The 17,098-nt window shown below is 38.8% G+C and overlaps 1 protein-coding gene across 5 annotated transcripts in view; it reads left to right on the top strand.

Moving 5' to 3' along the window:
• Positions 1-17,098, top strand: part of LYN (LYN proto-oncogene, Src family tyrosine kinase) — a 50,141-nt gene that overhangs the window by 10,786 nt on the left and 22,257 nt on the right. For 3 of the 5 annotated variants that reach the window (XM_056484395.1, XM_056484398.1, XM_056484396.1), the window contains exons 2-8: positions 10,559-10,695; positions 11,896-11,944; positions 12,037-12,142; positions 12,601-12,699; positions 12,805-12,908; positions 14,389-14,538; positions 15,783-15,935. In XM_056484395.1, coding sequence (XP_056340370.1) covers positions 10,564-10,695; positions 11,896-11,944; positions 12,037-12,142; positions 12,601-12,699; positions 12,805-12,908; positions 14,389-14,538; positions 15,783-15,935 — 793 coding nt within the window. In that variant the 5' untranslated portion in view covers positions 10,559-10,563. The remainder of the gene's footprint in view (positions 1-10,558; positions 10,696-11,895; positions 11,945-12,036; positions 12,143-12,600; positions 12,700-12,804; positions 12,909-14,388; positions 14,539-15,782; positions 15,936-17,098) is intronic. The other 2 variants (XM_056484399.1, XM_056484400.1) reach the window with 1 other exon arrangement.

The raw sequence follows: 17,098 nt of genomic DNA, 5'->3' as shown, positions 1-17,098 counted from the left end.
GGCAGTTGGGGACAGGGGACACAGTTTGGACTTGATGATCTTAGAGGTCTTTTCCTAACTTATTAATTCTGTGATTTTATGTTGTGATAATTTCCTGATGTTCATGATCTTTGCATTCTATTTACAATATAACAGTGGGTTTGAATTACAGGCACATTTCAAAGCAAGAGATCACATCTGCAAAATAGTCTTTATTGCCAACAACATATTAATTAGTTGAAGGCCACTTTCTTAAATAACTGCCCTGTCTCATTAGTTGTAGTAGCTATTAATAATTTCCTTCAACAGGAGTCCCATCAATCCATTTGTCCTGGCATGTGGAGGTTGAGCATTAGGCTGCCTTACTTGAAAGAGACAAAAGTTTCAAATATCAGCTGCTACCTGCAAATATACCTTCCTCTGCACTTTCTGCAGAAGGCAGAGGAACAAATTTCAGCTGAAGAGCTCCTTAGTGTGCAGCCTGGTGATGATCCCTCAAACTCATAAGTTAGCAAGTTGCTCACTGTGTCCCTTGTTGTCTTCTGAGGCTCAGTGAAAAGAGGGGTAAGCTCTCATTTCTCTGTCATGTGTCATGTTGTAAATGCAGGCACAGCTCAGTAATACTCAGATGGTTTGTGTGGCTGTGCCTTTGCTTTCCAATACATCAAACAGTATATTGAAATCAACACCTGAGTAAAGCCACTGTGGGCATGAGCCAGGCCTTTTGGGCTCCCATAGGAGCTCTGGTTGCACATCCCTAAACTACACCTTGTTGAGGATGAATAGCTGGGTAAGTACTGTTGGGAGTGAAGAAGGATAGTTCCCAGATCTGCGTTCTCCAAAGAAAATGTGTGAAGCTTGCCCTATCCTTCCATTATGTCACTTGTTGTGAGGATGAAGACCTTTGGGCTGTTCCTGGACCTCACTCCAAAGCCTTTGTGGTTTTTTATGGGTAGTTTCTCATTTTTCTATATCACAGTTCTTGCTCTAATCACCAAAAAGGAGTGGAGAAGGATCCTTATCCTAGTGGCAGGCATGGACACACATAAAGTGCAGGGCAAATATAGACTACTGAAAATTAAGCACACTGCCATGATTGGCCAAAATCATCAATTTAAAGCTGAAAAAACCAGTATGTGAGTCACAGATACACTCAACTTGGAAAGTAGATTTCATCCTTGGGGTTTGCTTGCTGGATTGGGACACTTCCTAATAGTTAGGAAGAATGTTGATCCTTTTCAATGTAGTGGTTTGGCCAAATTTCCATTTGGAAATGGAGATTTGGTTATATGAAGCTGCTGTTTGTCATTACTGAGAGTTTTAACCAGTCAAGAAAATGACATTTTTACTTATAGCTTGCATTACACTTAAAAGTCTTTAAAGTATTTTGGGAACCTTTGCTTTAAGTTGGTTAATGTGTTGGCACAGCTTTTCTGTTCCATGTCATATGATCCTTTTGAAGAATGTGATAGAGGTATTTATTCTGTTATGTCAAATTAAGATGTTATTTGACCTTTTCCCCTCTCTTCAAAATATACAGTACAGTGGAAAAATGTTGAGGAAATGGAAGATGTGGTTGCCTGAGGGCTGGCAAAGTGAATTAATTCATTGTTGATATTGATTCAAAATTCTGGAAGATGAAGTTGAGGCAAATGATTGTAATAAAATGGAGCAAGTATTATAAGGTCAGAAAACAGATGTTATTTTAATGTAAGACTTGGTATAAAATTAGTGCCAAAATACTGACTAAATGAATCTGGAACATTTTCATAATATATAAAGTCTATTATGCAATGTGAGCAAAATTACAGTCTTCTGTGGATTAACTTTCTTGTGTTTTGGTAATTCTATTTTCCTCAATTGAATAAACAAGGATCAGTAGTTTGTACAAATTCTGCTTCATTTCAATGTGATGCTTTGTTTCAGGATTTTATTTTCATCCTTCTGAAAGCATTATAACATCATTATACCACCACAGTGACATTATTTTCAGTGTTTCTTGCTGATTTTTATTTACTTTTTTTTTAACCACTGCCAAAATTCCTGCATGAAACCAAGATTTTTAACTAATCTAGACAAAACGATAGTGAATTAACAGAAAAATAGAAGATTTTTTTTCTTGGTTAAAGCTTCCCACCCCTGTTAGAGTTACCTTTCATGCCACCAACTATGATGATATTTATTATATGTGTTATGCTATCATTTATGAGCTCCAGCAAAGACTGTGTATTTTAGCCAAGCACTGAATAAATTTAACCTCTCCCTGGGCACTTAAAGGCAAGACAGAAAAAGGTTGGGAAGTGACATTTGAATATGGAAAGATGTGATAGAATTAGTTTTACCAAAGTGTTCCTTCCTATTGGAAGTTTGAGATGTGATAAGTCACTTATTTGCCATTTAGTATAGCAATGTGTTAGTTCATGTTGGGTAATGCATCACTAAAAAGCCTCATCTAGTAAGAAAAAACAAATCTAAATGGGGAGTGTAGGAGAAAAAGATTTATTTGATATGAGATGATATATGATATGATATATGATGTTGCTGCTCTGAATAGGTCTGCCTTTTTCAGAAACACATCAATACAGCATCCGTATGGCATGCTCCAGGTATTTTATCTCACCAAAATTTTTGGTTCTTATGTCAGCTGTTGGGGGATTTTTGCTGTACAGGCTGAGAGAGGTGGGGTTGTTCAGCCTGGAGAGGAGAACAGCTTTCCAACACCTACAGGGGACCTACAAGAGAGCTGGAGAAGGACTCTTTATAAGGGCATGGACTGACTGGATATGGGGGAATGGCTTTAAACTGGCAGAGAGCAAGTTTAGATTAGATATTAGGAAGAAATTCTGTACTGTGAGGGTGCTGAGGCCCAGAGAAGCTGTGGCTGCCCCATCCCTGGAAATGTTCAAGGCCAAGGTTGGATGGGTCTCTGAGTAACTTGGTCTAGTGGAGGGTGTCCTTGCTCACAGCAGGGGGCTTGGAACTAGATGGTTTTGCAGGTCCTTTCCAACCCAAATCATTCTATTCTATTCTATTCTATTCTATTCTATTCTATTCTATTCTATTCTATTCTATTCTATTCTATTCTATTCTATTCTATTCTATTCTATTCTTTCCACAGTCCACTTCCAATATAGTTGTATGGCAGCACACTTTTTGGCCCTGTTGTCACTTGAATTTTTATTTTAAGGAAGTGGACTTGAGGTATGAATATTGCAGAGTTCTAACCCCTAATTTCAATACAAAGGCAAATGTGGGAAAGAAAAACAGGACCCAAATGACAGAGGAATAGGTGGTGAGAATTTAATTGAGAACAGTACTTAGTTTGGTAAAGGATTCAGGGAAGGTGTCTGATAATCCAGACTGGTGTAGCTGGACTGAGATATTTGTGCACTAATGTTGGGAATCAGAGCTCTGAAGAGGAAAGGCAGAAAAACTGGTGCAGGGCTCAAAACTGAGCATTGCAGAGGAACTAGAAATGTGATAGAGGTATGAGTGTGGTAGGAATGCAGGTGTTTGGGAGCATGAAAGTGGTATGGTGATACTTTCTGTAACTGATATAGGAAAGCATAAAAAATGGTCTGAGCATGGACAAAGTAGAATTTGTCTCGATCTCAATTGCTAAGGAAGGAATTGTGAAAGAAACAGAGCAAGGGGAAGTGCAGCAGACAGGAACCACTAGCAGGACCACTTTCTGTTTCCTGGTGTTACATTAGCATTGCATTGAGACTTTTAAAAAGTACTTGCATTTGTAATGAAAAAATATGAGGCCCCTTGTGATGTTAAGAGGCATTAGAAACATGCAGGTGGCTGAGAATATCATGCACAATGAATAGCCTGGGAAAATAATGGGGAGAAATTTAATATCAGGGTGTAAGATAATGCCACAGGAGATAGGAAAGTCTGCTGTGACAATTGTTTGTCGTTATGAAAAGTGATACAAACCTAGATGTCTTTTTGGATGGCCATACGATTGTGAAAGGCCAATGTGATGAAAGTTTGAAAATCGTAAATAAATTTCTGGGATTTATTGAGTGATGTATTTCAGTAGATGGAAGAAATAGTAATGCTATTTGCTTCAAGGCATTGCTGAAAATCGTCTTGAAACACCAGGGTAGCTCCAACTTGAGAGGGATGGGTTCAAAGTGAAACAGATGTGGAGAAGGGCTGCTAGGATAACCAGAGGGAATGGAAAAAACTGAGAGGATTTGGTCTTTACAGTCACAAATTGAAGCTGAAAAAGATGTGACTTCTTCCAAATCTCCCAAGTGGATGAAGGGCTAAATGCCATTATTGTCTCCAAAACATTTTTAAGACTGGGACTTACGTGACAGCTTCTACGCCAAGTGGAAGGAGGCTCTGAAACCTTTCAGCAACAATATTTTGTTCTTCCCCACCATCATCCATTAATCTGTCTAAAAATGGAGCATGGCAAACTTGCTTCTGAGCTTGTGCCATGTGATTGTGCTGCCCAGAACAGATCTGCCTTTCCCAATGAGCAATTTGTAGTCCTTTGCTCTAATCATGGTTGATAAACTAGATAGCTATGTTGTCTTGCTCTGACAGACATGCAGAGAAAATTTGAGGGATTGGCTTAAGTGAGACCAGATTTGAGGAAATATTACAGTAACATGCTTGTTGCATACTTTTCCACCAGGGCAATGTTGGTTACACTGGGGATTAGCTTGTTTCTCTTTTTCACCTGCTTATAGATATGTATGTCAAAATATTATTTTAACTTTGTCTCACCTTTTCTGCAAAGAAATTTGAAGCAGTTAAAAGAATTCCCCCCATTATTTTTCCATTTTCTTTTAAATGCTGGCAGCTGGACTACAGCTTCTCACAGCTGAGGACCAGTGGAAGTCCACACTGGGCAAGTCTGTCACAGCCAGACACTGGGTAGATTCAGGTTATCCATGCTCCTTTCCATAAGCATTGCAGGGAGCACATGGTGATTTATGCCCAAGTGTGTCTGTGCCCATTTATCCATGGATAAATTCCATTTGGGAGATGCAGACATGAGGTGATCCAGACCTACAGAAATAAGCTAAATTTAAAAAAATGTTAAAATACACATGGCAATGATTGACTGAGATGTACAGAACCATTTTAGCAGAAAGGCAAGAGAAGAAGAAGAAGAAGAAGAAACTGCTAAAGTTCCCCTAGCTAGTTGCTAGGGCAAAAACAAGATGTAGGAAGTGAAACAAGCTCAAAATGAAAGATGACCCCAGATTTCTAAATTTGCATGAGTCTCATTTGATGAAAGTTATCAGACAGTCAGGACTTACAGTAAAATTAAAATGCGTATCTATAGATAATATTATATATTAATACATTATAAATGTATTATCTATACATAATATTGTATATACATGGATAATGTTATAAATATATTGTATATATTTATCTGAGACTGGGGAGGTACAGAAAACAACTTCTCTTCAGTTGATGCTTTCATATTGCTCCCAACCACAGATAATTTATTTCTGTAGCTCCTGTTTTCACCATGGTCTAGTGGCAAATCTTCACTGGCACAAATATGTGTAGAGCAGTACTGATAAGCCACTGCTGATCTTTACCACCCCTAGTTAAACTCCTGCTCTGTATTCCTGGGCAGTTGATTTGCCATGTGATGATGGGTCAGAAATGAACCCAAGTTTTCCAGAAATAGTGCTCCTCATAGTCCCAATAACAGAGATAAAGGAGGTCCTGGCAACACCTGGGTAGCACAGATGATGTGGAAGCAGATCAATATAAAGTGAAGGTAAGCATGACAGCTAAGGTAAATGAACTCCTTACATTTAAGATTTTAAAATTATTTTTTCATAGAATTATAAATGTGAAGAGTTGATTGAAGTGACACAGGATGTTGGATAAGCTTCTGATAAAGCAGATGTTTGTGTCCTTGAGCAGAGCAGGCTTATGATTCTTCCTCCTCAGCAGTTTTAATCTAAGTTGCTCACTCTGAGTTTCAAGACACTTCTGCCTTGACCTTGAGGGAAATGCACAGGAGTTGAGGAGATCTGATGAAAACATCACTGTGTTACCTCTGACTGTAACATGCCAAGTAGCAGCAAACCAACTGGCACTAAAGGCCAGAATGAAATATCTAAAACAAAGGAGGGCAATGGCATTGTTTTCAAATTTTGAAAGTGGTATTAAAAATAAAACTATTTACTCCTCTGCTCTCTGAACCCCCTTTAAAGCTCCAGGTTGAAACCAGTTGGGCTTTTACATGTAGATATAAACAGTTGCTTCTGTTCTTTGGTTCAGAAGTTTAAATATAAAGTAATATTCAAGATTCAGAGTAAGTTGAGGGTATTAATTTTTTTTCTTATTCTTATGCATGAGAAATTTTTGGTTTAAATGAAGAGTTTACTCTTTGTACTCAATTGATTACTAATTTATTTTACTTTTGTACCTGTTAAAATGCATATGTATATATTTGTTAAAACCCTAAGGCATATAGAGCATTGGTGTTTAGATACATGATTACTGACCTTTTCAACAATAGATATTTATTGGATAAAATACATACTTCTTTGATAAAGTAGAGCTTGTATGCTCAGTGTTGTAGTTCTAATGTTTTTTTAAAGTTACTTTATTATTGGAAAAGCCAAAGTATAATCTATGAAGATTTGATAATCATTTCCATGAAGACATGACTTTGATCAAGAAAAGACCAGATATTTCAAGTGGGTTTCATAGGAAATAATTTCTAATATTCATCATATATGTTGTCTGTAAAAAAATCACAAGGAAGAGAATGGTTATGAACACAAAACAAGAAATGGGATCACCTTTGTAGAGGATGCAAAGGGAAGCACTGCGGGGAAATGAAGCCCCAAATGCTGCAGATGGACAGGTGATGGTCACATGAAACTTGACTGCTTGCAGTAGGAATTACTGTGTCTTTAGACACATTACTTTGCTGGAAGTGTAGAAAAAGGTGTATAAAGCAATTCTATTTGGGGGACAGACAGCAACTATTAACCCTGGAAGAATGCTGCATTATTTTCTGAATTCCACTCCTCCCAAACCATTTTGGAATTAAATCCCAAGGGCTGTAGTAGCAAGATGAGATAGGAGATTCAGAAGGAAAATTCAAGGCAAATGTAGACTTCAAAATCAGTGTCTTGGAAAACCTGTTGCTGAGGCTCTATGTGATAGCTCTTATGGATAATCCTGTGGCTTTTGAAAGGTGCCTGAACCTAAATTCTTGTCTCATTGCTGCAGCTGTTAACCTAAGGACTTGTGTTTAGCTTTTAGCCATGGACTACAGTATGCTCTTTCTTAAAAGAGAAGCTGTTCCTTTTTTAGGTATCTATCTATAAAGATTAGCAGCTATGTTGAATAGCATTTCTTTTAATTCAGTATTTATCTTTCATGTCTAGAGCTGTGGACAGGACAATGAATGAAAAGCATGAATAGGAATCAGTGTCTCCTGCATTGCAGAACTGTTGGAATGGGAAACATCTGAGTGGGGGACTGGCAGCATTTTCTCTGATGTACAAATTATTTTTATCTCTGATAAGGAATAATGGAGTTTGGTTTGTACTGATGCTGGCCTCTCTGTATTGCTCTTTGCTTACTGTATTCTCTTTCTCTTTTTATCTGCACAGAACACTTGCTTGTGACACAACAAGAGAGTGCTGGGCAAATAAACATTTAGAGCAAATGAAATGTTTTATTTACTTATACCCTCCTCCCTGCACTGGTACTTTAGTTAGGTCAGGATCCCACTCCTAAAGCAGTTGCCCACATGCTAAGCTGTAATCCATGTTCTGGAGCAGAACTGGAGTGCAAGAATGGGGCTGCTTTGGGAGAATGCAGTGTGGGACTCACCTTTAGGTAGACCCTTGTTACCAGCTGGCTCCTGCTAAATGTTCAATCCTTGAGGCTATACTGGAGTGAAAGGGGCAATAAACACCTTAAACCAGCTTAAACCAGTTGGGCTCCAGCACCAGCCTTGGGGCTTTTTGCTCATGTAGAACTAGCTGAGTCCTGTGAGGACTGTGGACTTCCATCTCTATGAGGAAAAGAACCCAGAGAAAGCAGTGCTTCATGATGGAGCTCAGGATCTTCTCCTTGTTTGAAGCCACCACAAGGGTCACCTCACAAACTGTGTTTGTGTGATTTCACATGGCATCAAGGAAACTTCTGTGTGATTTCAAAGCACCTCAGCATAGTTATTACTGATCAATCATTACTATCATGAGCAAATGCCAACCTTGAGCTTACCAGCACAGCCTCACAGCAGGTTTGACTTACAGCTGTTCATGTGCTTTCAGCTGCAGAAAAAAAATCTGGGTAAAAAATGCTTTTCTCTGAGTTTACACTGGCACTGGCCATGCTGCAGTCTCTAAAGATGTGCTCAGCTTTCTTACAGGAATAGGGAAAGGGATTTTTGGCTGACAACTTGGATCAAATTACTTCATGCCCTCCACTTCAGCTGTTTGTTCTGTAGAAGCAGAACTATTCAAGAACAAAAAGGTTAGCACTTAAGTGGATAAATACCTGATCTTGCAGATAGAGCAGGTAATTAAACACTGGCCTTCTTGATGTCTAGAGTGAGTTTGCAAACACCAGTCTGCCTGTGGGTGTACAGAAATTTCCTGTGAACCATTAATGAAGGAACAAGAGTCATCTACATACCCACAGTTATAAATAAATAAAATAAATCTAAAAATCCTTCTCAGTATTGCAAAACAACTAGTATGTAACCTAGGTGGAGGTGAGCATTAAAAAATTAAAGCATTAAAATTAAGCATTAAAGATGTTTGTTTCTAAGGGAAGCTTCTCTACAAAGATGTGCTCCAGTGCTTTCAAATAAGTGTGAGAACACTGAAATGTTGACACTCAAGAAAAGGAAACTCTTATTCTCTGCCTGGTCTGTGCCTATTGATAAGATAGGTAGGATTCCTTTTATTTTTAGTTCAGGGGAAGACAAGAAGGGGAGCAATGGGCTCTGATGTTGCTTTAAACCAAGATCACAGATCACTGCTGAAATCTTATTGACATCCTAGATGTGTTGGCAATAAGTGACAGATAATTTGCAGAAATGGTAGGAGAGGAAGTATCCTCCTGTCATATTTATAAGAAAACACTCTGCCTGTGGATAGGACAGTGCATGTGTCATTATGTAGAGTTTTCTCAGTGGCAGGATAGGACATTAAGTGAAGATGATATTGGAAGTTGAGGCTTGCCATGTGGGACTGCTTGTTGCCTTGGTTTATTTTTGCAATCAGCTAGGATTGTGATTATCATAAGTATTATTACAAAAGTATGAAACTCAATATGAACCCAGAGCAATCTGTCTCATTTTTGTGGCTGCAAGGCAGCTATTGTCCCATTGGAACAGTTGTGTCTGCCAATGGACACTTCTACTACTACTTGACCTGTTCACTACAATGAACTTTTTCTGTCCTAAAGATGAAGGTAAAAGTAGGATGAGAGTCTTATGATCTGCTTTAGCTTCTCCAGCTGTGTTTGTTTGCTTGAGCCTGTATTTGCACTGAGTTCTTATTTTAGGTTTTACATTGTTCTTCAAAGAACTGGCTTTAAAGATTAATTAGGGCAGGGGGGAGTGAGACTGTGTGCCTGCAAGGAAAAATGTGACTGTGAACCTAGCATTAGAGCACTGACCTGAAAGGAGGGAGAGGAGAAGGAAGGAGAGGGTTGAAAAGCACTCATAGTGGATTCTTTGAAGAGTAAGTATAATTACTCTCCTCAGAGGGAGGATTGTAGAGATAATGTTGTATTTATATTTTCTAGAGTACTATGTAATTGTATCACAGGATTGGCAGTCAGGTTCCAGTCATGCAGATGCTAAACAGCTGTATCTCATCTGATTTAGCATGGATGCACATCCTGAGAGAAGGATTAGCCTTCTAAATGATACTGAAAAAGAGATCCTTGTGTGGTGATCTGCCATCACTGGCACACACATCAGCTGTTTTAGGCTGCTGTGACACAGGGAGAACATTGCTGTGTGAAATGCATTACTGGAGGTCACTGTAGCTGCATGTCTGCCATGAGCTGGGGCTGCACAAGTCATCAGCCTCATGTGAGACAGGATTTGGATCAAACAGAGCTCCCTGCTAGACTGGCATCTGCAGAATGAAGTGGGGAGATACAGGCATTGCTAGTTCAAGCTGCAGTTCTCAGAAATTTGTCAGGAATTTTTTCCTATGTCTCCCAAAATAGTGTTTTCTTTAAAATATATAAATAAAAGTTATCCCTACAATAATTGCATTTTTTGTTATGTCCATTCCAAAGCTCAGAGAAGTATCAGAACACGGGGTTTGGGCAGGGAGGGATAGATTGGGGAAAAAATATAAAAGCTCTGAAGAAATGGTCAGTAACTGTTTACTTCATCTGTGAATTGAGACAAGGTAATTTCTTTTCTTTGCAACTGTAAAGAGCTATCAGTGTGTGTGGGCCTAACCTTCAGTTGTTTTTCCCATGAGCTATTTTTTATGAAAAGGAAGCACATTTTTACTGTGTAGCCCAGATGATTTCATGGGAAAGGGCTTGGTTCATGGCACAATGATTTTGCTTAATACCTTTTTTATTTCAACAGGAAATATGGGGTGTATAAAATCAAAAAGGAAAGAGAATCTGCATGGAGATGGGCTAGATTTGAAGAATCAACCAGTACGTAAAACTGAACGAACTATTTATGTGAGGGATCCAACGTCCAATAAACAGCAAAGGCCAGTAAGTAGATAGTCCCAGGAGAGAATTCCTGTAGCAAGAACAAAACATGACTGGCATAACTTAAATTTCAATCCAAAGCATATGCATGGAAAAATTCAAATTATTTAATCCACAACTGGGCTTTTAGTGTTGTGCAGTTCAGCCTCAATGAATAAGTACATAGAGGAATAAAATTAAAACAGGGTGGTTTGCTCCTTTATGTTTGTCATAGTTTTCTGCATAAAAAAAAGTAACTTGGCAATGTTTGAGTAGATATAACTATGTCTGTAGAAGAATGCTAGATGACATTAGAAAACCTGAAATAGCTTAGATCCATTTTTTAAAGGGTAGCTATGGGATCCAGGTGTTGGCTATTCCATTTAAAGGCTGAAGTAATCATGAGTGATTTTTTTACCAGCTCTAGTCAGCTTTACTCACTGAAGGCCACTATTCAATCTTGCCTGAGGTGTGCAGGTGAGGTTGGGAGTGGAGGGTCAGTGTTGGAGGGAGCAGCTGTGCTGCAGGAGGATCAGGCTCATGTGTTCAGTGTCTGCTGCCTGGCATTGGAAGGAGGGGTGCTGGGAGGGGGATTCTGCTGGGTACCAAGTGGGTTTGCTAATTTGCAGCATGACTGGTACCTGTTTTTTCCCCTCTCTACAGTGCTGAGGAAACTGTGTCTCCTGACTGCCCTTGTTCAGGGACCTGCTCTCTGCAGGTGTGAATGGCTCCCTGCTCTCCTCTCTCCCCAGCTGACACAGTGAACTCAGTGTGCTCTCAGTCGATGCACACACATCACAAATTACCTTTTTTTTATTACTCTTTTTTTTTTTCCCTGCACAGTCTTAGTGGCAAACTGTGCTTGTAGTTCTTTAGCATGGCAGCTACATGGTAATAACTGTCCTGCTGAAGTGCCCTACCCAAAACCTCTTCAGCAGCAGTCCCAAAGCTGTGAACTTCCTCCCCACAGCTTGTGCCACACCTTCACAAGGTCTGAGCTCCTCAATTTAATATCTAGGGGGACTTCCTGTATTTTTATATTTTCATATAAATAATATATGTTTTTATATATAATACATATTTTGAAGAATGGCAAGAAAAAATCTGAACATTTCCTTTTAAGACATATGAGATGATACCAAAGCAACTGTATAATATGTAATTGTAATATAAGATCATCACAAAGATCTAAAACTGCTTAATTAAAGACCTATTTTATTGTAGGCGAATCCAGAAGCACAGCTCTTACCAGGACAGAGGTTTGTTAACCAAGGTATGTTTCTGTAGAAATCTCACAGCTGTGTGCTGTGCCCAAGTCAGCCTGCAAAGTGATGTGAATGTGCTTTTGTCTTTCTGCTTTTGTAGATGCAGAGGAGCATGGAGTCATTGTGGTGGCTTTGTATCCCTATGATGGCATTCATGAAGAGGACTTGTCCTTCAAAAAAGGAGAAAAACTGAAAGTTATTGAGGAGTAAGTATGACAATATTGTTGTATTGCATATTTTCTTTGAGCCCATTTAATTCCCTCTACAATGCTTTGACATCCTACTCATGCCATGGGTACATGAATGGTAAGTGAGCTCCCTTCATGTGAAAATACAAGTGCTTTGTGGAGTTATTCCAGGTTGGGTGGGACTTTGACCAACCTGCTGCAGTGGAAGGTGCTCCTGCCCATGACTGAGGTGATCTTTTAGGTCTCTTTTAACCCAAACCATTTTTGAGTCTCTGGTTCTCTGACTTGGCAGCTGGCCTCAGTGTAACAGTGACCAAACATTGATCCAGTGGAACCAGTGGCTTCTCAGGGCTCTTGATTTCAGAGGAAAGATTGTGCTTCTCTCTTCTGCCTGGGCAAAACTCTCAGCACACTAGAACCTAAAAAAAAATTTATCATTTTCCTTTCCTGTGAATACTGTTGGTTTTGTTTTTCAGATCTGGAGAATGGTGGAGGGCAAAATCCCTCACGACAAGAAAAGAAGGTTTCATTCCCAGCAACTATGTAGCAAAAGTAAACACCCTGGAAACAGAAGAGTGAGTTCTCCCAGTCTCAAAATTCTGGGAAATTTCTTCACCTTGGTGGTGTATCCTTTGTGGGTGGGAAAAGAGGTGGTTCTAACTCTTTGAAATGCTTTTCAGATGGTTCTTCAAAGACATAACCCGAAAAGATGCTGAAAGACAACTCCTGGCTCCTGGAAATGGTCCTGGAGCTTTCCTTATCAGAGAAAGTGAAACATTAAAAGGTGGGTTTTGGGGTGGTACTTTGGAATTGATATAGAGATAAAAACATGCAGTCTGTCTACACAAAAATTGGCATTGGGTCTGGGGAATTTTCTGCATTTCTGTAGGAGTGAGAAGAACGAGAAAATCACCAGAAAAGGAGAGAAGAGAGTTGCAGGCTAGCACCCAAAGCTGAGATAAAGAAAAAAAAAAAAAAAAAAAAAGGTGTTATGCATGTGATTACACTGGCAAGGAGCAGGAATGAATGAAGTGGCTTCTTTTCTCTTTTTAATGTTTGTGATTCCTTTATTGAAAGACATGTTACTGTAATAGTAGCTGCTGCATTCTCTAGTCTGCCATTATTGGGTCTGTATCCATTGTTACAAATTTAAAATTGTAGTTAGTGCACAATGAACATTTTCACTCCTACAGGGTAGTGGGATTCTTGTCAGAAAGCTTTTTTGTAAAATTTTGTGCTGTAGACAAAAAATTTTCAGCTTTGTGCTGAAAAAGCTTAGTGAGGCTCCAGGCTCTTCAGCCAGGACTTTGAGAAGAGCATGGGAAGTTCTGTCCCAGCCTGTGGACTCTGACTGTAAGTCTGGGTGGATATTCCAGCTGGGTGCTGTAACACTGCATCCTCCAGAGGAAGACAGGTGAAGCCTTTCAGCAAGTCATGCCCCTCCACTCCACAGGGTAATTTTTTGGCTCTAATCCTGCAGATTCTTGACTAGGTATCGTCTGTAATTGGACCATATCATTGTGCTCTCAGTTGAAGACTCTTAAATGAAGTTCTCAAAGAAAGTCTCCTAAATTCTACAAAGGGTACTCAGAGTAAAGCAAAGTATACCTCCCAGAATCACTGGGTATGTGTGTGAGGAGAGATGAAGGGGTGAGATCCTTTTTTATCCTTTGAAAATGGTTAAGATCTGTACAAGTAGAAGAAACAACCAGTGCTGTGTAGATGCTCTCCTGCCCCAATTTAAACCCCAGATGATATTAGGCTCCCTAGAACTGCCTAGGGACCAACAGATCTAGCAGACCAACAGATCAGCTCTCCCTCCTCTGTGCCTGAAGCCATCCCCAAACTATCCTTTTGCTGTTTGGCCCATGACAACCAGCATGTTCCTTTTTCAAAATGCTGATCTCCAGATTTCAGCTTCTGCCTGAGCAGGGTGGCAGCCCTGGTCCTGTCCTCCCAGCCACTTCTACTCGAGCTGGGGGACCTTCTGCAAACATGGTCACTGAATGTGCAGCTGCCTGGAATATGGAACAAGTGGGTTTGTTGAATAAGACTGAAAAAGAAAGTGTGACTGTAAGCACTTTGGTGACCCGTTCAGGGCTGGCTTTTGCTAACTTCCTCCTGTGGATTGCAAAATGGTTTTTGGGGAAATAAGGGAGCAAAAAGAATAGCAGACAAAATGGTGATTTTCTTAGGTTCAGCTGTGCATGTGTGGACTCTGTAGATAGTTTGCTATCTGTTAATGAGCATTCCTTTATCCACAGGCAGCTATTCTCTCTCCATACGAGACTATGATCCAGAGCATGGTGATGTTATTAAGCACTACAAAATCAGGAGTCTAGACAATGGAGGATTTTACATCTCCCCAAGAATAACTTTCCCTAACATCAATGATATGATCAAACATTATCAAAGTAAGTTAAAGCATTTGGTGAATTATTTAATAGAATGCAGCCATTATTTCTTGTGAAGGAAAAGAAAGGATTTCTTCTTCTGTTTCAAAGCATTTATCTTTCCTTTTTTTATTTCCTGAATAACTTGGGCATGTATGTTATCAAAGATAACATACTGATTGGAAACCAAGTATTGTTGTTACCATAACGAGATCTAGTGCTGATTGCTCTGTGGCATAGCACTGTGAAATGAAGACTACCTTTATAATACAATTCATCAAATTTAGGGTGAAGCTATAATAGGAACTGCCTGCATTGTAAATAATATTTTATTTCAGAGAAAATTTTCATTCATAATTAAAAGAAATACATATGGACTTGTGAATGTTGTCTTCTACCTAATGTTGAGTATGAAATTGGTTTCATTTTTCCTGCAAATGTGTTTAATTATTTATTTTTAAAGGAAGAAATTTTCATATACTTCAAAGAAATAAAATTGCACCCACATAGAATGTATACATTTATTTAAAAAAAGAAAAAGTGGGGAGAGGAAGAGACAAGCCTACCTATGTTTTAGCTGCTAAACTGGCTTCTCATTCTGCATAACCTCCTGCTGGATAGCTCCAAAATGCAGGTTTTTTAATCTTTAACTGGGAATAAAGACAAGACCAAAAAAAAATGTAGGCCATAAAATCACACAGTAAATTTTAAAAGCCTTTCTGAGGACTTGGCCATGAAATTTTTCTCCATAGTTAGATATGTGTGCTAGCTGTTCAGCACTACTGGAAAACCTGAGAATTATTCAACATTCTTATAAAAGTTGTAGCTGGTCAGTGTCTAGAGGAAAAATAATGTTGACCTACTTATGCTTGTGTGCACATCTGTTTGAAACCATGTTGCAAGAAAATCTAATGACAAATTCAGGATACAGATCCCAAACCTGACTCCAATGTGCATCTTAATGAACATAGTGTCAGTAATAACATCTGATATTGTATTTACTTGGTTCAAATCATACTAAAACCCCTCAATAATCTGACAGTAACCAGATGCATTTTTGTTAAATTTTTCTCTGAATGCCAAATTTCAGATCAGAGGCACTTAAACTTTTATGGAGGCAGCAGAAAGGCTACATTTTCATCATAGCATCTGGTTATTTTGAACATTATTGTGGGCTGGTTAGTGCAATTAAGTAATGTTTGTCTCAAGTCCTGTGGCAGAGGATAGTAATGTATTTTGTATTTTCTTTTTTCTTTGAAAATCAGAGCAATCAGATGGCTTATGCAGAAAGTTGGAAAAAGCTTGCATTAGTCCCAAACCTCAAAAACCATGGGATAAAGATGCATGGGAAATTCCACGGGAATCAATTAAACTAGTGAAGAAACTTGGAGCTGGTCAGTTTGGAGAAGTCTGGATGGGTGAGTTTATTCTTTTGAAATGAGCATTTAATTCTGAAGGAAGGATCATTTCATTTTCAGAGTCATTCAAAAATGTAGTGGACATGAACCTGATCCTATATACTTGCAAAACAGCAAAATCAAACAGCAAAACTGGCAAAATTCTGGTATATTGACCAGAATATACCTTCTCATGAGGAGAGAGGGCTTGTAAAAGGAGGTAGATAGCTGACAAGGAAGTGGAACAAAGCTTTTTGTTGTCTTTTAAAGGAAAAAAGTAGTGAGTAAGCACTGTAGTTTAGAAGGTCAAAGACAATAGTGTTTTGTTGTGTTTTGAAGTGGAAATATATGGTTATAGTAAGATGTGGCTCCTGAATCTCAAAATTGATGAGTCCCTCAGAATTTTGTTTTAAATCAGAAAGTGTTAAAGAATATGAAATAGAAAGAAACAATGTCTTTTAGTGAATTGTGTTTAGAGATTTAATTTTTCATTTGTGAAGAAAATGCCTCCTGCAATGTAGTGCATGGTACTGGGTGAAGAAAGGGAACAGACTTAACCCAAGAGTGTTGTCTGCCAGTGTGCTGCTCAGAAAGTAGGTGATTTATGTAGAGATTGAACAGCTCATACCTTGAATCATCAGGCAAGACCCCAATAATAAAACTGTCATAAGACTTACAAGTTGTAAACATTAATATACACCCAGCAGAAAATGATAACATTGATTATTATAACCTGAATAACCTGTTTTGTTGGCTCACAAGCAGTACTTCCTCAGCCTTAGTGACTTCCTACCGGCAAAGGGCTATGCCCAATGTCACATTCTGGGAAAATGGTTTAATCATCTTGCTTTTGTAATGCTGCCTATTCTGACATCAGTGTATTCCTTTGGCTTCCTCATTGCATGTCCTGTGCACTATTCATTGCTTACACACTTTGCCAGTTACTATCCTATTTGAAGTAAACTGTATCTTCCTCCCAAAGTCTTCATTAAAATGTTTTTTCAGGCCAAATCATTCTCTGAGCCTTTCCCTGAATCTCTTTTTTGGGACGTTTTGTTTAAATAGGAATAAATTTGTTATATTATAAAAGATCAGATTATGGTGGTGATGATCATTATTAATTTTAAGACCCAAGATTCTATAGGCAGAGCATTTCTGAGCAACTTAAAAGTGTATCCCAAAGC

This window comes from Oenanthe melanoleuca, chromosome 2, assembly GCF_029582105.1.
Source record: "Oenanthe melanoleuca isolate GR-GAL-2019-014 chromosome 2, OMel1.0, whole genome shotgun sequence".
Lineage (NCBI taxonomy): Eukaryota > Metazoa > Chordata > Aves > Passeriformes > Muscicapidae > Oenanthe > Oenanthe melanoleuca.
This window is presented reverse-complemented; position numbering and strand designations above follow the sequence as displayed.